We start from the raw sequence: 22,010 nt of genomic DNA, 5'->3' as shown, positions 1-22,010 counted from the left end.
AAAATGTATATTTCCAGTTGTGTAAAATGTTTTTAATATGCCACCTAATATGATATAAACTATCTGCTGTATTCATTTTGGGGATAACGTTTTCCTTTAACTCTCACTTTTGCTAATATACTCTGGGCAAATGACGAACTCTCAAAATTAAATGATGGCTAATGTTTAAAATGAATAAATAAAATAAACAAATAAGTGGAAAATACTCACACAACACAGTGGGGCTAAATGAAACCTAAAACATAAAAACACATGATTACATAAATAAACAAAGTGCAAATGAAAGAAAGAATTGTTGATGGTTCCGGTCTTTTGGAGAAGAGCACTAGAGAAGATGTAATAAACACATACATAATGTATTTGTCATTAGTTTCAAACACTAGAGGTGAGTTCAGAGAAGTAAAGAAAACAACTGGATTAGATAGTCTGAGTCTTGCATCAGGTCGGGTACCAGCGGATACCGCAATGTGATCAGGACTCGGCCGGATTAAACTTCATGTGCCCACTGTGTGGGTGGCCCTCGGGTACCTGACCTGCTGCAGTGGGGGCAATGTTGCATAACTTAGCTTTCTAATGCAAAAAAAGTTCACTGTGACATCGCCTCCTGTTGGCACTGCAATTACTGTGAGGAGCGGGTCAGGTGACATCCATGGGATTGAGAAGGTGGGTAAGTGGGTCTGGGCCAGGCTTAGGGTAAGAGGGTATCGGTTAGGTGCGGGTCTTAAAAAACAGACTTGTCTCTAGTCTGAGGTTAATGAGATATGTTAGGGGATATCGCTTGGAGGATAATATTATTATGATAATATACAAACAAGATACATTTCAGAATTGTTTGAGTAGTTCTGAAAGGCTAACGTAGTGGCAGAGCAGAACAAATCTGTGACGGATGTTAATAACTTGGTCCAAACAACATTTTATGCCGATTCTTCACTATATTTATCACGCAAATATAAATGTAGCGTTTTATAGGAACTTTTATGATTATGAAATTTTTCAGATTTGACACCCCAAAACTCCAAAAACTCAGGATATCTTCCAATTGTAAACAGGACATCTGCCATTGACTTCTACATGACCACGGCAGGTTTAATAAATCACGAAAAATTTCCCATGGTACTTTCCCATTTAAAACTCTAAATAGAAATTTTTTTAAAAAATAACTCCCTAAATATAACAAAATACCTGTAATACTGACCTGTACTGCAGCTGCTGAGACTGAATGCTATATAGAAGATAAAGTGTGTTGGCCATCAGGAACATCACAATCCACATAGCTGCAAACACAGAACGCTTTTCCTAAGCAAACAAGCACAATGAAGCCAGTAAGTACAGAGCAGAAATTTTTGGTTACTCTTGAAATTGCATAGATTAAATAAAATATGGGAGCTCTATTTTATAATTATTTAAACCTTGTTTTGCTATACAGGCACTTGTCATAACCAATACGCTGGACAAAAAGTAACAAAAGCAGCAGGATATGGCTGCTAAAACTAGAACTATTCAACATTCTTTTGACAACTATTCTTGAGGTGGGAACAGGGGGCAGGTGCACTGCTTATACGGACACTTTACAAAAATACACTGATTAAAAGAGAGGAAAACTGGTCTTCTACTTGCCGCTTGTAGACAGTCAATATTATACCTAATAGACAATATGGTACATTAAGTTATGATCAATGCCATCTTTGCATATAAACATCTGCAGTTTGCATGAGGCCTTCCTTCTCGTACTGCAATTTCTTTGAACCATTTCATTATAAAATGAATTGACCAGCAGTTCAGTATTTTTTCAGGAAAGTGTTTTTGTAGATATCAGGGTTTTAGGTTTAAGCCATAAGTGGTTATTATCAAAGAATAAAGATTATAGAACATCACACTTGTACATAATTGCTGTGTTGTAGAAGAAGCTCAAGGTTAAAGGCCATTCTGTTATTAGGGTTGTAGAATGTTTGCACAGAACAAGGAATACATCTGTTGTCCCAAGTCACAAGTATTCTTAGTGCAAGGTTAAGAAAGACACATAGTTTCAGAGACCACAGCACCGATACCATTCTGGACACTGTAGTTACACCTTATTTGGCTATTGTACTGAGACTATGAGTCTGTCCCTAAAGCTGTAAATGGAAGGCAAGATCCCAAGGTTCTGCAGTTCACTCCCTTTGCCGGTATATGACCTGTTCTCCCTCAGATCGACCAAAATGCAAACAACCTTTTCTTCAATTGAAGATATACCAGCGCTAAAAGCTCAGGGTAGACACAAGAAAGAAATGCAAACACAATATAGTGTAGTAGTTTTTAAATCGAATGAAATATATAACCACTTGTGCGGTAGTTAAACGATGTGGTTTTGGGGTCTTCCACCAAGGGGTTAAAAGGCCATTTTTCCGTGCTTTTGATAAATAGTGTGGCCACCTCCTGTGTGGGGCAGTGGGTACTTACAGACGTTTATAAATATCACCCGCATATAATAAAATCCTTTGTCCTATTCTTGGTGAGTATGTGGGGCAGTGGGTACCCACTGCCCCACATACTCACCAAGAATAGGACAAAGGATTTTATTATATGCGGGTGATATTTATAAACGTCTGTAAGTACCCACTGCCCCACACAGGAGGTGGCCACACTATTTATCAAAAGCACGGAAAAATGGCCTTTTAACCCCTTGGTGGAAGACCCCAAAACCACATCGTTTAACTACCGCACAAGTGGTTATATATTTCATTCGATTTAAAAACTACTACACTATATTGTGTTTGCATTTCTTTCTTGTGTCTACCCTGAGCTTTTAGCGCTGGTATATCTTCAATTGAAGAAAAGGTTGTCCCTAAAGCTGGCCATAGATGCAAAGATCTCATCGTACGAATCGTGGATTCGTACGATTTTCAGAACGTGTGTGGAGAGTCCCGACATTTTTCGTTTGGCAGAGATCGATCGTTTGGTCAATCGGACAGGTTAGAAAATTTCTGTCGGCTGCCGATAATATCTCTGCGTGTATTGCCGATCGTACGATTTTCAGTGGGAGACTGTCACTAGCTTTGTCTATCGTAGGATTGCTGTCAGGGGCAGAACATCGGCTGATCTGTTCTTTAACTACTTTATTTGGTCGGAATGTTAAGACTTTGATCTGAATGGTTAGTGGCAGGTCGGGAGATGGGAAAGTCCGATCGTACATTGATTCATACGATTGGATCTTTGCGTCTGTGGCCAGCTTAAGATGGAAATAGTGACACGGTTATGGTAAAACAAGAATGATGATTGGAAGCCACTGGATCAGCCCCATGGAAGAAAAAATGGTTAAATTGTAACATGTTGTATTGCTAATTGTTCCCTCCAGGTCCCCAAGAGCTTTCAGGAAGTATGAGCTATTATTTAATACTCTGTATTATATTACTCTGTATTAATGTATACCTCAAATAAATATGTCTGGTTAATATCCTGTGTGAATCTGAATGGTTAAGTCAGGCCTAGGGGGAACTTCGGGCCAGGCTCAATTTAAGTAAGTCCAAGAGAGACTAACTCATTGTGGGCGAGAATCATAAATCCCTAGTTGAGAATCATATCGATAGACAAGCGACAATATATAAGAATATATTTATATGATCATTTATATTTGATTATATTTATATTATATTTTATATTATCCATATATTTATGGGGGCTCGTCCGGGATACGACCATTTAAATACAACAGTTTTAACTAACTGAAACACCACAGTTAATTTTTAATCCCCAAAGCAAAGTACAGGTGATATTGGCCTGACATGGCTATATAAGATCGAGCAACAGGGGATCCTTCAAGATTTCGCAGATGTTTTCATGAAAATTGCCCTCAAATACTAATTTGTAAGTGAATGTAAAATTTCCCTAAAAAAAAAAATAATTGTTTTTCACATGATGTACCTATTTTGTACTTTCCCTCTCAATCTCCCAAAAAGTAAAAAAAATAGGATCAATCACTGCATATAAGAGGAAGATAAGCTTAAAATTATATACACACATTAATATTCAAGTTAGCTTGCAGGGTGCATTTATTGATCATTTATTTATATATATATTTTTAATTACATTTAATTTACCATTTTATTCCATTTTTAGTTTAAAATGTAAAAGGCTATCTAGCTGCAGGGTCACGGATGCTGACAGCTAGCACTTTAGATTTGTATTGTAAATAATATTTGTAAGCACTTATCTATTAACCCAGTTAAATGCCAGGCTGGAAAGATAAATAATAAAGGGACATTTACACACACATATGCATATTACGCTAATTATAATTAATAATAACGTTATTTGAAACAGTGTTTGGTGACCCTGGCAACCAGAAAGCAGATTAATCCCAAAGTAAGAGATTTATTATTAGTAATAACTTTAGTGTTTCAGATCTTTTTCTATATATCCTCCACTCTGCTATTTAAACCAATACCTGGTTGATAGTGTAAGTGAAACCCTAGCAACAAAATTTCATTTCTTAGAGAGCTGCACAACAAAAACATGACATCATTCAGAAACCAAAAAGAATACAAAATAAACACCAATGAAATACTAAAAGTGAATTTCGAAGTAAACTAAATGGTTAAATCGTGCCTTACCTTTAGTGAAACTTGGTGTTTGAGAGAGGAATTTGCATAAGCAAAGGTACTGGCCATTCCAATGCAAACTGCTATCCCTAGAGAAGATCATAATCCATATTAGTATTGGGTCTCTCTTACAAATTGGATTAAATATGAATATTTATGCTTGGTGCTCAATATTATTTTCATCATTTATTTACATAGCGCCAGCAGGTTACGCAGACTTTACACTAATTTTATAACAGAGTGGAGGTTTACAATAAATGAACAAACGAAATGTAATTAGTTCACCAGCCCATAGTAAATGTTTGTTGGCATGCTATGCTATATCAATTATAATGTCTATATATCTAACTGCTAGAATGCTGCAGGGTCTTAATCACAATTTTATCATGACAAAAAGAGTCACTTACCACCTTGGCAATCTATACATAAGAAAAAGCAACAGATATTTCACATTTGATTTAATTTCATACAACTGAATACTGCTTCACTAAAAATCTTTGTTCAGAAAACACCCCAGTACTCAGATGTTCTTGGGAAATGAAAGACATACCACAGTTGTCTATTTTGTTGAAAGTGGAGTCAATTATTATGCAGGCTGAAAGGGGTTCCCAAACTTTTTCATATGACCGAATGCCCCCGACCTTCCTTAAACCCTGCCCATTTTCCAGTAAGCTCCAACTCTTTTGGGGTAAACCATTCTAGGTTTAATATGGCTTAATAAGGACCAATAGGGAGTATATTGATTGATTAAAAAAAACAAACAAAAACCCTGAAATGTTGTTGTTAGCCTTCTGCTTGTCAGGACTGCTCAGTCTTCCCTTTCAGCCCCTCCGTCCTCTCCAACAGTCCTCATCCAAGATGGCAGCACAATTGACTACACGTGGGGAACAGCACAGCGATGACGTCACGCGCATGCCGCTAAATTCAAAGATAAAAACCCTTCCAGGTCACGGGTTTAATGCGTTTGTTTTGGACATTCCTGGATGCTCTATTATTCATGTTGGACTGATTTGTGGACTTTGACCTTGCCTGCTCATCGACTTTGCTGTTCATCTGCATGCCTTTTGAACGTCTGCCTGGATATTGATTTTGACAACTCTTTAACCCTATTTGTACTGCGTACTTGGACTTTGATCCCTGGGCTTCCTCCTTGGTCCGAACTACTCCCGCTGGGAGCCGATAGGCCCCCTGACTTTATAATCTGGCAATGGACCCCACTGAGGAAGCTGCGCCTGATGTCAAACGAGCACTCCGAGGCCTGGCGTCCCGCATGGAAGATTATGAAGCTCAGCAGGTCCGTATTGGGCAAGTACTGGATACTCTTCTTTCCCGCATGCCTTCTGTGTTTCCAGTCGTCAGTAATCCTCCCGCAGCCGTTATTTCTCCTACTGTGGCTTCGTCAGCTGGTGAGGAAACCGATCGATTGGGCAACACCACTTTGGGAGAAGAATTCACCTCTGATGCCAAGGCATTCTTCCAAGCCTTCTGTACTGTTTTTGACGCCCCTGGTCATGTCGCCAACGCCTCTTCCTTGCTTTTTCAGATTCGGCATGGGAAAAGTAGTGCCAGTGAGTACGCCATTAATTTTAGAACATTAATGGCTGAAACGAACTGGAACGAGGCATACGCAGCAGTGTTCTAGCAAGGCTTGTCATCCAGACTCAAAGATGGCAGTCTCCAGGGATCGTCCTGAATTTTTGGAAGACTTAATTGATCTCGCCATCAAGGTGGATACATGGCTCAGGGAACATCAATCTTACGGGGAGCATGGCAAGAGACTTCAGCTAACCTTGGCCCCAAGCTTCCAAAGACCCCTGTTGCCCCCGTCACCCCAGCAGCCTTCTGTTATTCCTCCGGAGGAACCCATGCAGGTCGAAAGGGGGGCAAGTCTCTCTGAGCAGGAGAAGCTCTGGAGGCTTTTGGCAGGACTTTGTCTATATTGTGGTGGCCAAACTAATTTTGCCAATTCCTGTTCTGTGAAGCCAAAGGATCCTCTTCTTTAAGGTAAACCTGGGATGTGGGTGGCATTACTCCCACCCCCAAGAGAACTCTCACAGGTTTCTTCTGCTGTTACAGATTCGCTAGGCCACTAAGATGATCGTCGGCTTTGCCTTCCTTGATTCTGGGGCTGCCGGAAACTTCATGGACGCTCTTTTTGCTTAGTATATGGATGTTCCCCTGTATCCATTGTCGACTCCCCTAGGGGTTACAGCTATTGACGACAGGCCACTAACTTCTGAGATAATCTCCATGACTAGAGGGGAATTGCCTATGCAGGTTGGGACTTTACATAAAGAGAAATTATCGTTCCTCATTATTTCCTGCCCCTCCGTTCCCATCGTTTTATGATTACCCTGGCTTTGTCTACACAATCCCTCTAATCATTGGTCCTCTGAACAGATCTCTCGCTGGAGTCCTTTCTGTCATGAACATTGTTTACCTTCTACTCCTCTCCACCGTGTGACCATCTCCTCCACTGGTCTTCAGGCCCTGCCGACTGTCTACAGGGAATTCTCCGATGTCTTCTGTAAATAGTCTGTGGAATTTCTCCATCCTCATCAGCACTATGATTGCCCTGTCGATCTTCTTCCTGGAATCATGCCCCCTAGAGGATGTACTTATCCACCGTCTCCAGCAGAAACCTCTGCCATGAAGGATTATATCCAGGAGAACCTCCAGCGAAGTTTTATTTGTCCCTCTACCTCTCCGGCAGGGGCTGGTTTCCTCTTCGTGGAGAAGAAGGATGGTGGTCTGCTTCCTTGTATTGACTACCGTGGACTTAATAAAATTACGGTTAAAAACCGATACCCCTTGCCACTTATCTCAGAACTATTTGATCGACTGAAAGGGGTTAAGGTTTTCACCAAGTTGGATCTACGTGGGGCTTACAACCTCATCTGCATTCGTGAAGGTGACGAATGGAAGATGGCATTCAACACCCGGGATGGGCATTACGAATATCTGGTGATGCCCTTTGGTCTCTGTAATGCCCCCGCCGTCTTCCAGGAGTTTTTAAAGACATCTTCCGGGATCTCTTGGGGAAATCCATAGTCGTGTACCTTGATGACATCTTGATCTTCTCCAAAGACTTGGAAAGTCATTGTTTCCAGACGAAAGAGGTACTCGTCTGAGTAAGAACTCTCTCCAAGTTGGAGAAGTGTGTCTTCGAGGTGTCCAAGATCCATTTTCTTGGCTACATCATCTCTCCAGAGGGCTTCGAGAAGGACTCCGCCAAAGTTTCTGCGATCCAAGAGTGGCCCCTTCCTTGAGCACCACGGCCATCCAAAGATTCATCGGGTTTGCAAACTATTACCGTTCATGAAGGGGTTTTCCTCTCGTTTTGCCCGCATTCTTGCTCTTAACCGAAAAGGGGGTAAACCTAACTCATGGCCTCCTTCAGCCATAGAAGCATTCCAATACCTGAAAGATACTTTCACCTCTGCCTCTGTCCTTCGCCACCCTGATCCTCTGTTACCCTTCTTCATTGAGGTGGACTCTTCCGACATGAGGGCTGGTGCTATTCTTTCCCAAAGACACTCTGCTGATGGGAAGTTACATCCATGTGCATACTTCTCCAAGAAATTCTCTCCCGCTGAGCAGAAATATTATGTTGGGAACCGTGAACTCCTGGCGGGAAAGCTCACTCTCGAAGAATGGTGTCACCTTTTAGAGGGGGCCTCAAATCCAGTCACTATCTATACTGACCATAAAAACCTAGAATTCATACAATCTCTCAAGAGGCTGAATCCCCGACAGGCAAGGTGGTCCCTCTTCTTTTCCTGCTTTAACTTTATCTTGACCTATCACCCTGGCTCTAAGAATCTGAAAGTGAACGCACTATCCCGAAGCTTCACTCCCGTGGATCGTCTCCCTGAAAGGCAAAAAACTCCTAGTCTGGTGGCCGACTATCCGCAAAGACGTCAAGTACTTTGTTGCTGCCTGTACTGTTTGTGCCACCTCCAAGGCTAGCCATACTACAACCTCTACCTCTAGAGGGAACACTGTCATCTGGGTAGTTATAGATCGCTTCAGTAAGATGGCACACTTCATATTCCCCTGCGAAAACTTCCCTTAGCAGTGGAAGTATCCCAGCTGTTCATCCAATTGATCTTTCAACTGCACGGCTTCCTGGAGGAGATAGTCTCTGTCAAAGGATCTCAATTCACAGTCAGGTTCTGGCGATCCTTATGTAAAGATTTGGGCATCACCCTTCAGTTCTCTTCTGCCTACCATCCCCAAACCAATGGGGCAGCGGAGCGAGTGAATCAAGCGTTAGAACTGTTCTTGAGGAATCATATTTCCCTCTGTCATGACGATTGGTCCGATCTCCCGTGGGCGGAATTTGCTCATAACAATGCATGTCACACTTTCATATGAAGATCTCCTTTTATGGTCAACATCCTCAAGCCTTCCCTCAAGACTTTTTCTTGTCGGATGTTCCCGCTGCAGATGATCATGCAGCCCATATGTCTGCTATTTGGGCTGCAACCAAAGCAAATTTGGAAAAGAGTGCCCTAGTGCATAAGACTTTTGCTGATCATAGACGGAGATCCTCCCTGCAGTACAAAGTTGGAGACAAGGTGTGGCTGTCCACTAGGAATATTAATTTAAAGGTTCCTTCTACCAAGTTTGGTCCAAAGTTTGTCGGTACTTTCCCCATTTCAGAGGTTATTAATCCTGTGGCAGTCCGACTATCACTTTCCCCTGTGATGCAAATTCCTAATGCATTTCATGTCTCCTTGGTTAAACCAGCAATCTCCAATCACTTCTCTTCTGATCAGTCTCCCCCTTCATCTATTCCCATGGGGAGTACAAGGTGGAAAAGATTCTGGATTACAGACTCTCCAGGGGTTCCCTCCAATTCCTTATTAAGTGGAAGGGCTTTGGTCCCGAAGAATGCTTGTGGGAGAAATGTACATGCCCCTCGATTGGTAAGGGAATTCTACAGACAATTTCCCCAGAAGCCAAGGCTTGGTGGTCCAGTGGTCCCCCTGCGGGGGGGGGGGGTACTGTCAGGGCCGCTCAGAGTGGTCTTCCCTTTCGGTGCCTCCGTCCTCTCCAACGGCACATCCAAGATGGCGGCGCCCACTGACTACACGTGGGGAACAGCCACGCCGGTGTCTTCATCAAGACACTGGCGCAATGACATCACGCACATGGCGCGAAATTCAGACATAAAAACCCTCCCAGGTCACGGGTTCAATGACCGATTATAGCGTTTGTTTTGGACTGATTTGTGGACTTTGACCATGCCTGTTTATCGACTTTGCAGTTTATATGCCTGCCTGCCTTTTGAACGTCTGCCTGGATATTGATTTTGATAACTCTTTAACCCTATATGTACAGCGAGCTTGCACTAGGCTTCCTCCTTGGTCCGGACTGCTCCCGCTGGGAGCCGATTGGCCCCCTGACTCTGCTAACAGAGAAGTGGGAACCATGACATATTCTTAAAAATAAACAAAAAAAACCAACATTTATACACCTATATACAGAATAAAACATTAATACTTTATGTGAGAGCACCATATTTAAGTACCATATTTAAAGGAATTGTTCAGTATAAAAATAAAAACGGGGTAACTGAATGACTGGATGTTTAACATAATAGCCAGAACACTAGTTCCTGCTTCGCAGCTCTCTTGGTTTCCGCTGATTGTTTACCAGGCAGTAACCAACCAGTGACTTGACGGGAGCGCACATGACTCATAACTGTTTGCTTTTGAATCTGAGCTGAATGCTGAGAGTCAATTGCAAACTCACTGAACAGTTCTGTCCCATGTGCCCCCTTTCAAGTCTCTAACTAGTTCAGAGTTAGAAAGCTGAAAAGCAGGAAGTTGGATTCTGGCTATTATATTAGCCAGTCACTCCAGCCTTTATAGATTACATTTTTGGCTAACTAACTATATTAGAAACATTTTTTATTTTGCACAGCCTATCTATTTAGCCAGTTTTTATTTTTACACTGAACTGTTCCTTTAAGATATACCTACCTAAAGGTTAAGACAGTTCGGACCAAAATGCTCTCTAAATTATTCCTAGATGTGGTTTATTGTGTTATGGATCCCTTAGTTATGTACATTATGGGCAGACAGCCTTTCTTACAGTAAGGTAAATAGCTTTCATGGCATTCAGCCTGTAAGACCACTAACTTGGAATGATGATGGGCACAGCAGATTATTGAAAGGTATCCACCACATGATCATACAGTTTTTCACTCAGCCTGCTACATTTCCTTGGATTTGTGACAAACTCTTTGTTACGGCTATTTGCAAAGCACTAGTAGCCCAGCAATAACCAACTAAACTAAATATATTGAATATATGGTAATTGTACATTGGCATACATTTTTCTATTCCTTTTCCTAAATGGACAAAAACAGCACTGCATAGTTCATCATCTATTTAAGACCACAAGAAGGTGGAGACTGTGGAGGAAATCAATTTAAAAGACTTAAAATATTAATGCATAAATGGAAAATGTTTTTTAAACAGTTAAACGTTTAAGAGTATATTGTACACAATCACTTCTGGTTTTAAGATACTTCTTAAACCATCAGTGCTTATGAACAACAAATACAAAACTAATGTACAGAAAAGCAGAAATCTAATATACAAAATCAATATAAAATGTGCATATAGTACTTAGTCTGTGTAACGTATACCCACACAATAAGTTGTTTTTGTTTTTATGAAAATCTCATAAGAGTGTGACTGGAGATATTGTTACCATTGATAAATGAACATTCTGTAGCCTCAGATAAATAAATACTCATACATATATAAAAGTGGGAAAATAATTGGAAAATAAACTCTACTATAAAAATAATATATATATATATATATATATTGATATATATATATATAGTCAACTACAAGAGGTCCTTTGCACTCAACCCATTATCAATATATTTAAGACAGCGACATTTTGTGCATACTGCTACTAAAAAATGCCTTACCCTTTAAACAACACAGGGATTGTTTGTCCATATATTGCAATATATTTAAGCTGGCCAACTACGTCAAAGTCATCCCATATCTGGCCAGTCCTACGCTTAATTTTCATCTGATTCATTAAGAATTTAATTGCTTAATTATACATTTTACAAAGGGACTAAGTTTTACCTGCAACTTACTAGCTGCTTTCAAAGTAAAACTCCCAAACTTGGCTGCCCTTTTATTAGACACCAGTGGGATCACCTGACTATAGCACCCCCGCCTAATGGTTTTAAAAAATAGTGGTGAGCACAACTTTCCCTTGTTTGTTATAGTTATACAGGAGCAGTGACCAGCTCCATGTTGTAGCTCCCACCCTTCCCAGCTATAGTCAGGTGATCCCACTGGTGTCTACTAAAAGGGCAGCCAAGTTTGGGAGTTTTACTTTGTTTGTTAAACGTTTCTGCACATGTCACTTTATATTGCTCACATAAGGAGAAAGGAAGATTAGAAATGCTGATGGGACATTTGCATTTTGATTTATGCCATTTAAGCTTTGGGCCCATGTGAGTAAAATCAACTACTGGACCAATCCTGGTCTTTAGTGTGGGTATTAAACTTACCTGAACCCTTCTTCATCCACCTTACCAAACACGTGGGATGTCATATTTTTCACTATTCACGCTTATACTCGTGTATTAGTTGGTATTCACTGATTCAGTTTATTGAGTGTCACGGGTGTTAAAATTTATTGACGTATTACACTATATATTTTTTCTTTTTCTGTTTTTTTCCCCCCTACTCAACAACGACTTGCTGTTGAGACTTTGCTTTCTCTGAAAGAAGAGTATGTTCAGAATGAAAACTTATGCAGTTCCACAGATATGTATACATCAGCCAGTTCTATAACTGTTGGTAACACTTACCAAGTTTATGCTGAAAGCAGACTTTAGCCAGTAAAATGAGTATAAATGGAAGCCCCTTCTGTAGCCAGAAGATAATGGCCCTGAGCTCAGACATGGCTGGTGCAGGAGTGCCATGCTCCTCATTGCTCTCTTCTCTGTGCCGCTCTGAAGTAGCTGCATGTAGCAGAGAGGATCGGGAGTGAGAGTGCTGAAAATGGTGCTGTTGGTGATGTGGAGGTGGCTGTGGCTGCTGCCGGTGGTGAGGATGGTGATGATGATGCGTAAAGGGGCTTGATTCTGAGTGTGTGCTGGTCTCCTCCCTCAGTGGTGGAGGCATCTGTATGAACACTTCACCCCCACCAGATGAAGATCCCAGAACTAATCCAGACTGTACGGTAATGGGACCCGGCTGCAGTCCTGCCAAACTGGAAAACAAATTCTGAGTTGAAGAAGCATCTTGCTTCAGTCCATTGAATACTCCATCTTCTGTATTAGCATCAGAACTCAAGTTCTGGTTACGGTTCCTTTGAAAAAAGGGTTTTAGAGTTTAGAGAGAGGAAGTAAGAAGTGTACCTTGTATTCATAGATTGGTTTGCCCCAACAGCAGATGTTCTAATATACTTCTGATATTTACAACAGCATGCATAGGCAGAAGTGGTACAGTGGTGTATTGGATTTTTAAACATGGGTGATCTAAGAGCCGACCAATATCAACAATGCCTTTTTATTGGTTTGAAATGCTGTTCGGAAACAATCGCCTGAAACAATATATCATTATATGTATGGCTAGCTTGAAGGGGAACTATTGCGAACATAAAAATGTAATATAAGCTTCATCATACTAAAATAAACTTGCTGAATACAATCAATTTAAAATTCTGCATTGTTTCTGAAATAATAAACATAATAATTTATGTTCACTATTCTTCTCTCAGCATCTGTTTCTCTTCATTCTGTCTTCTTTTAGCAGTTGGGTGTCAGATATTCATTGACAGTTAGATCCAATATATCTTATAGGGGGGCTTCCTTTCCTAGCAGATGAATTAGAGCTCACTCAAATAACTGATTCCAGTACAAACAAAATCTAACAAAATAACTGCCTTTTGCACAAATTCTGCATGTAGAGAGACAGGATTTCTGGTGATTTTAATAAAGTGAGCTCTAATACATCTTCTAGGAAAAAGAAGTCCCCCCCCCCATAAGATATATTGGATCTAAATGTCATTGAATATCTGACACCCAACTCTTGCATGAAGACAGAATGAAGAGAAACAGATGCTGAGAGAGGAATAGTGAAGATAAACTTGATTACTTCAGAAATGGTACCGAATTTTTAAAGGATTGTATTTAGTTAGTTTCTTATTTCAGTATGCTTAAGCTTATATTAAATTTTCATTTTCGCGATAATTCCCCTTCAAGTAAGCCTCTGTTAATTTAATTTTTGGTGTACAATGGTACACACATTTAGTTGACTGATATAAAATGAAAAATGGATACTGGATAATTAACATAATTACGTTATACATGGCTATATAATACATTTGAGCTTTCTCATGTTAGGGGTATGCTAACATCCTCTCAGAACAGGCCTGTTCTTCATAAATTTCGCTGTAAGATTACTGATCATTGTGAATTTAACAAATTGTTGCAATGTTATTGTACAGTAGCTGTTTTGTTCTGTTAGACATCCAGTCATTCCAGCCTTTGTAGATTAAATTTTTATTTTGCAAAGCCTCTCCATTTACAGAGTTTTTATTTTTATACTGAACTGTTCCCTTTAAGTAAGATGTTAGCCGGACTTGGATTGTGATTCCAAGCAGGCCCTGGCATTTCTAGTACACAGAGGACCAAATAGACACTCACCAGCACAATAAATAGTGACAGTCTATGGCATCTTACAGAAGCCCCTCTGGCATTTTCCATGAATCCCCAGACTGTAAGCCCATGCCTGACATAGGACATAGGTCTTATGCAACCAGGTCATATAGCAATATGTTTATGGAAGAGAACTATTCTCATCACTTAGTTATGCTCTTTTGCAGTAGCTTAAATACAGAGGAAGCAGTCAAAATGTTTTCATTCAAAAAACTTTTTGACTGAAGTTTGTACTAGGTGACACCCAGTTGTCTCAATATAGTAATGGAGTACACAAAATATCAAACATATCTACTATAATTAAATTCCAATTTAGTGAACATACAGTAGATAATTTTTTTTTTTAAATTATGTGTTTGTATTCTCACCTTTCTGGAGGAGGGTTGTCTGTGAGGCTGCTGTGTCGTCTCTGCATTGTCTTCAGAACCTTAAAACAATACATTTACAATGTACTGTCTAAGGAGGAAGGCAGAGGGCACTGAGCTTCGACTTACATGAGCAGTCTTCTCCCAAAATGAATTTCTATAAAAGATCCATTGGGTTAGGATTTAGTGTAGTACTAAATAAATATATCAAAATACAGCATATTTATTTATTCCATTAAAATATTTAGCAGGTAAATGTTTTAGTTCCCTTTCTGGAACATTACCAAGAGCCTGTAATGGAATAAATTAAGTTAATATTACACAAGTTTTTTCAGAGTGCACCAATACTAGGGATGCATTGAATCCAGTAATGGTTTGGGATTTGGCCAGGATTCAGCAAGATTCGGATTTGGCCGAATCCTTCTGCCTGGCAGAAACGAATCGGAGCCCTAATTTGCATATGCAAATGAGGGGCGGGGAGGGAAATCGCGTGAGTTTTTGTCACAAAACAGGATTCGGTTCAGTATTCTGACGAATCTTTTGCAAAGGATTCAGGGTTTGGCCGAATCCATAATAGTGGATTCGATGCATCCCTAACAAATATCAAGGGACTTTATTGAAAGGACTGTTTGGCAGCACACAAATTTTAATTATTATTGAACGTATACTGAAACACTGCAAGTTTAATCATATACTGTATATACTATAAGTACATACCACAGTTTACACAGAGGATCTTCTCTGCATACATTAAATTCAGCATATTGCTGGATGCTGCCATATGACTTGTCTCAATAGTGCCATAGCAATACTGCTAGTACTGAAACAAGCAATATATGACACGTATGCTCACAGTATGGCCAAAGGTTTGCCACCAGACCATAAAAAAGTGGCAACCACTACTGTAATAGTAGTAGAGGTTTTATGATATTTATGGTTTATAACCTTGTGTTGAGAAAGTCTCAGCCAAGTAAGCATTGCTTCTTATTAATGAACAAACAGGGAAATACACACACGACTGTGAATGCAATATAAACTAGATTCTATTTTCCTTTATACAGGGAGTCCTCGAGTTACATACACCTGACTTAAGGTGGCCATACTCAGGCAGATAAAGATGTCGATATCGGTCCGACCAATGCGACAATTTATCTGCCTGTGTATGGGGGCTTACGACGGGTCTTCACGGTCGATATCTGGCCACGATATTGATCGGGAAGGTGTCATTTTTCCTGCGACCCACCTGTCAGAGCCCATTGCTCCTCGTTGTAATCAAATTGTCCGGCCCTAGGGCCAAATGTTTGGATACCCCAATAAAGCCCTGTCGTTAGTGGGCACATCGGGGAAAGATCCGATGTCACCAGACGAGTGGATCTCTTCGTGTATGGCCAGCTTTACATACAACTCATACTTACATACAGAGGCAAATACAGTAATGTACTGTAGTTTGCTTGACTTTTATTAGCATTTAGCTTTAATAAACCACCTGCCCCAATCCCCTCTGGTGAGTGTTGTCTACTGCAGAGCAAAGAAAGGTAAAAATAAATAATATGTCTAAGTTGCATTCAATAAGTAAATGTATATGTTTCAACTTAAGAACAAACCTACAGACCCTACCTCGTACGTAGCAGGGGGGCTGCCTGTATTCACATCAAGCTAAATACCAATTGAAACGTTGTACGTTTAGCAGATTCTCCTCTATAGATGAGATGCATACATAATTCATGGTTCAATTCTGGGCACTACCTTTTTTTAGGGGTCAGCCGCCCAAAATCTGTTGTTTTTTTTTAAATAATGAAAGAAAATGTAATTCTAAGCAGCTTTCCAATATCCATTCCTTACACATTATTAACGGTTATAACATAATCAATATGGAAATCAGCATTTGCCTGTTTACTTTCTCTTTCTCTGCCATTCAGATTCTGACTCCTGACACAATGTAGCAGAACCTGGAGGACATTTGCTTTCATTATGCTTATAGCACAGTTTTGGGTGGGGATAACAACACAGATATACTGCCAAGACAATTCAATGGCATTCAGTGATCTATTGTTAGTCCTCTCAAGCCAATTAGTCAGGCAATGCATTTTCAATGTGTTCTAACCTGCTGTGACTGAGCTGCAGCATGTGACTAAGCATTCAATGACGTTTTGCTATTGCTGGTTGACGCATGAATCACATTTATAGTATTTATATAAATCCATACCTCCAACAAAATACAACCGCTATTCCCTCCACACTAACACATTACCTTTTCAATTCCACCTTATACCATTTCCAGCGGAGCAAGCGCAATTCAATCTATGTTGCTTAACCAATCAGGAAAGCGGGGCAGATGTTTTGCTGAGCGAGGTCACGTGGAAGGCGGAGAAGCCAGGGAAATCCATAAGCAGCATGGTCGCCATAGAAACGGCTGCCAGGAGCCGGAAGTAAAATGTTAATAGTTCCGGGTTGCTTAGATAGTGGCTTCTATTTTGGGTAGATTGAAATAGGACGCTTAGGGTTACTTCGCAGTTGTTTTCTATATATTAGTTGTTAGGGATAGAGAAGTGCAAAATAAAGTGCCTCGTTATGATACTAATTAGTTCTGAGTGAGGATGAGGAATCTGAGATGGCGTTTGACGTTGCCTGATGTATAAGCGATAAAGTGCGCAAGAGGTTGATGTTTGGAAGATATATGTTGGAGAGTATAAAGTAAAGGGCCGGGTGGAGGATCCGCAATGGCGTCGGCGCAGACTTGTAAATAAAAACAATGCGACAAGTGGTCTTAGAATACTAGGGTTCAGGGTTGTGCAGAGATTAGGGGAGCAGCCAGTCTTCCTTCTAATGCAGCGAATAAGAAAGCTTTTATAATGGCCCTTTACGTGTCTATGGTTTGGAGGAAGATCCTGCGAAAGAGATGGGTTCTTGGTGTTGTTTTCGGTCTTTCCCTCATTTATTTTCTCACCAGCACCTTCAAGCAGGTGAGTACTATAGACATAAGGCAAGAACATTTCATTTTCCCACGTACATTTTGTTAGGCACCTGGTGTGTTATATATGCTCCATTGTTCCATACAATGCAGGGAATTCCTGCTGTTGTGTATGCCAACTGATATAGGTACATGTATCTTGTCACCTCGTATTTAAAAAGGGCATGTAAAGTCTAAAATAGAATAAGGCTAGAAATGCTGTATTTTGTATACTAAATATAAACATGAACTTACTGCACCACAAGCCGAATCAAACAAATAATTTATGCTTTCAAAGTTGGCTACAGGGGGTCACCATCTTGTAACTTTGTTAAACATCTTTGTAAGACTAAGACTAAGTGCACATGCTCAGTGTGGTCTGGGCTGCTTAGGGACCGTCATAAACAAAGCTGCTTGAGTTCTGCATGGCTGGTAAGTAAGGCGGGGGCTCCCCCTGCTGTTCATAAGTATGATTGTTTTTCTGCTCAGCAGTTAGGGACCGTCTGACAATTCCTATCCACAGCAGTAAATTAAGGGAGAATTTCACTGCATACAGTCAGGTTTCTTATAAAAACAGTACACATTTTTTATTTGAAGTATATTGGAGATAGGTTTCTTTTTCATTAAAGAAAGTAAAAATGGGATTTTATTTTTTTGCCTTTACATGCCCTTTAACGTCTGTGTATATGTATGCATCAGAGACTTTTAAAGGTGGCCATACATGCACAGATATGATCGTACCAAATTTTCGTATGATATTCGGTGCATGTATGGCTATGGTTGCCACCTTTTCAGGAATTTTTTTACCAGACGTGGTGGGGCGGGTGCAAAAGGGGGCGGATCCACGGGAATCATGATGAAAAAGGGCGAAGCCACATCCCGCGATTGACAGAAGGCGAAGAAAAGGTAGGTTTGTAGCCGGTGGCCAAGGGCTTTTGTTAAGGGTATTACAAATTTACCGGCAATTACATTTCCGGTAAATTTGTAATACCGGCCTTGGCAGGCGTTTTACAGGCTAGGCCCGTAAAATACCTGCCAGGTGGCAACTCTGTGTATGGCAGGAGATAAGCCGACCGCCAATATTGGCTTGGATATTGGCTCGTTGATTGGGCTGGTTGTAAGATTTTGATTGGTTCCATTGAAGGCACCCAAACATTGGCCACTGAATCGTCAGATACAGGTAGAATTTTATTGATTCTGACGATTTAGCTCTACACGTGTGTATTGAAATGAAGGATTCCAGGAAAGATCGTAATTGTAGGGTTTATGGCCACCTTTAAAAATATAACTCCCATCCTCCCTCAAAACAAGAACATGACAATACACTACAATTCTAGCTGAAAAATTAAACCAGACATAAATAACAGATGCCTTTCTCAAGCAGTGACAGCACTACTACAAACTGCATCATGCAAACTGTCATAAAAAAATAATTCTAAACCTATTAACTTTTTGAACATCTGTGGCAGGATAATACTAATATAGAATAGTGCAGTTTACAAAACACAGTTGAACACAACTTACAGCATCTCACCTGTGTTTGGTAGTTCAGTTCAGTCCTATAGCAAAAAGAATAGAAGTGAATAGGGTCATGCTTTGCCATCTAGTGGTATGTTAAAATTCTGGTGTGTAGGTTCCTTTACTATTTATATTCTTTGTGACGTTAATTTTCTTTATTCAGGAAGAAAGAACTGTGAGAGACAGAATGCTTCTTCAGACAGGGGATCAAGATCAGAACTTACAATGGAAAGTCCAGTTCAATTTGGGAAACAGCAGCCGCATAAGTAATCAGTGCCGAAACTCCGTGCAAGGCAAATTGCTTGTCACAGATGATATGGGTAATAATAAAAAAAGAAATCTCATGGGTAAAAGTTATTTTTTAAAACAAGGGTAGAGTAACCCTTGTTGCATGACTTTGCAATAAGAAGCACAGTTTAACTATGTGGCTGGATAAGAAAAGAAATTAAGGTCCCGGGGCTTTAACTTCTATTAGAAAGGCATTAAAGGAATCCTGTCATATGAGAAAATACAGTTTGCAAAGCACAGCAGTTAATAGCGCTTCTAACACATAACCCTTTTATGAAATTTTTTTTTTATTCGTTTTCTTTATTTAACTTTGAAATATAGACACTAAGTAAGGCACTTGAGTAGACAATAACTACTGGATGTAACTTTCAGAATTACATATCCACTTACAGCATCAACTGGGCTTCTGTTACTAAGTCCTGCAGCACTAATACTAAATGTACTGAAAAGGGATTTAAAAATACACAGGGCCATATTATACTCTTTTAATTCTGGCTACTGTGAATTTAAATGTACCGTATTTGTGGTTTAGATGGTCTGCACAGTATAAAGAATTTAGAAGTCATTTGAATATGTTTGTTATAGTTCCAGATATTTCCTTACTGTCTGTTTTTTGTTTTTGCAGGTTACATTTGTGAGCGTAAAGAGCTCTTAGCAAATGGATGCTGTAACATAAATGTGGCCAGTACTAAACTGTACAGCTGTGAAACTTGCCTACCCAATGGTTGTTGCAGTGTGTATGAGTTTTGTGTATCCTGCTGCTTGCAGCCTAATAAGGTGTGTAGCATGCCTCATTGATACAGATAATTACTACATGGCAGCTCAGAAACCAGTGAAATTAGCATTATCTTATATTACAGGCCAACCTCATTTTCTGCTTGTAAATTTGCAATGATCCCTAAGCTTAGCTTCTCAACAGCTGCTCAGAGCACACTGAGCACGTGAGTGTCTCTGATTCTTTCCAATATGGTGACCTGTCCTGGATCATTGCTGCTATTGAGATGCTGAAACTTTAGGCTGGAACAAGAAGTTAAGTATGTAGAATATTTCTTGTCAAATTTGCCATTTTCGATTTTGTATCTTTATAGCAACTTCAACTGGAACGTTTTCTAAACAAAGCAGCAGTGGCTTTTCAGAATTTGTTCCAAGCAGTTGAAGATCATTTTGAGTTGTGTTTGGCCAAGTGCAGGACTTCCTCACAGGTGAGTGTCATTATTTTTCTTTATTCTAATGAATCAGCTGTATAATTCACCTAAATAATGAAATCTGTTTTATTTTATTTTTTTTTCCTGCTACTGCACAGAGTGTTCAGCATGAGAATACCTACCGCAATCCTATTGCCAAGCACTGTTATGGAGAAAGTCCTCCTGAGCTTCTTCCCATCTGATTGCAACACTTCAGTCATCTGCAGTGCAAACTGTGAAGAAAAGAAAGAATTTGTTGACCATGTATACCAGCCTTCCAGCTCCATCCAACCTTAATAAAATCCTGACGGTGTAGTTACTTGAAAACTTCGACCATGAGGAAAAGCTATATATTTCCTGTAGGAACTTAACTGTGGTGTGAATAATTTGATGCTGAGCTGCATAAGCTTAATGGAGTTGTTCGGTGTATACTAATATAACCGAGCATATTACTCTCATCATCTCATCACCCAAAAGGCAAGAGACAGAAAGAGTTAGTGGTGCTTTTTAAGTAAGTAAGGCTCTTCTTGACAACAAAAAAGAGTGAACCATATTTTATTTTAATGATGATGGTCAGTTTTCAAATACTAGACTGACACTACGATAAGACAAACGATCCCTTAAATATTACAATGAATACTATAATTTAAAAATGAGGTGTATGCAGTCCTTGATAAATATGAAGTTCCATTACAAAATGAAAATATTAGTTTGCAGTAGGGAAATATACTTGTCTATTAGTTGTTACATTTAAAGGAGAAGTAAGTAAGCTTTATCAGAAAGGTCTATATTAATATGCCAGTAAATCCGCAAAGTAATGCTGCTCTGAGTCCTCTGTCAAAAGAAACACTGCATTTCTTGCCTTATATAGTGTACACATGAGCTTCTGTATCAGACTTCCTGTTTTCAGCTTAAACATCCAGGGCAGGGCTTGAGCATGCTCAGTTTGCACCTCTCCCCCTCCATCCTCCCCTCCCTGCTTTAATCATGAGCAAGCAGGGGAGACTCAGGCAGGAAGTTATGCCACAGCAAGCCAATATGGCAGCTGCTATCCTAAACAAACAGACGGTGTCTAGAGTTGTTTACTCAGGTATGAAAAAGCATTCTAATGAATAAAAATGGCTTTCTAGCTTGCACTGTTGTGGCTAATATATTAGCAATAAACTGCCTTGGTAGCTTTCCTTCTACTTTAAGGTGTTGAATTAATATTTCATGTGCATCATAGTAACACACATTGTGTAGAGCTTATGGGGCAGATTTATTAAAGGTTGAATTGAAAATTCGAATTCTCGAAAAAATTTCATTCAACTAGGGAATTATACAAACTCGATTCGAGTTTTTTTTAAAAAAAAATGTAATTCGATTTTCGAAATTTATACTCTGGCCCTTTAAGAATTCGAATTTAACTATTCACCA

The 22,010-nt window shown here is 39.8% G+C and overlaps 2 protein-coding genes across 3 annotated transcripts in view; one reads left to right on the top strand and one right to left on the bottom strand.

Moving 5' to 3' along the window:
- The window catches only part of rnft2.S (ring finger protein, transmembrane 2 S homeolog), a 38,125-nt gene extending 21,103 nt beyond the window's left edge, over positions 1-17,022 (bottom strand). For both annotated transcript variants that reach the window (XM_018244235.2, XM_018244233.2), the window contains exons 1-5: positions 16,906-17,022; positions 14,658-14,811; positions 12,436-12,938; positions 4,590-4,666; positions 1,196-1,296 (exon numbers count right to left, since the gene is read on the bottom strand). In XM_018244235.2, coding sequence (XP_018099724.1) covers positions 1,196-1,296; positions 4,590-4,666; positions 12,436-12,938; positions 14,658-14,731 — 755 coding nt within the window. In that variant the 5' untranslated portion in view covers positions 14,732-14,811; positions 16,906-17,022. The remainder of the gene's footprint in view (positions 1-1,195; positions 1,297-4,589; positions 4,667-12,435; positions 12,939-14,657; positions 14,812-16,905) is intronic.
- A 114-nt stretch (positions 17,023-17,136) lies between these two features.
- spring1.S (SREBF pathway regulator in golgi 1 S homeolog) lies at positions 17,137-21,781 on the top strand. The gene is given in 5 exon segments (NM_001092376.1): positions 17,137-17,617; positions 19,286-19,442; positions 20,036-20,187; positions 20,499-20,612; positions 20,714-21,781. Coding segments are annotated over 5 exon segments (618 nt in total). The 5' UTR covers positions 17,137-17,506; the 3' UTR covers positions 20,798-21,781.
- The last annotated feature ends 229 nt before the right edge of the window (positions 21,782-22,010 follow it).

This window comes from Xenopus laevis, chromosome 1S (genome assembly GCF_017654675.1).
Source record: "Xenopus laevis strain J_2021 chromosome 1S, Xenopus_laevis_v10.1, whole genome shotgun sequence".
Taxonomy (NCBI): domain Eukaryota; kingdom Metazoa; phylum Chordata; class Amphibia; order Anura; family Pipidae; genus Xenopus; species Xenopus laevis.
The sequence above is the reverse complement of the archived record's forward strand: the minus strand, read 5'-3'. Positions and strand labels throughout refer to the sequence as shown.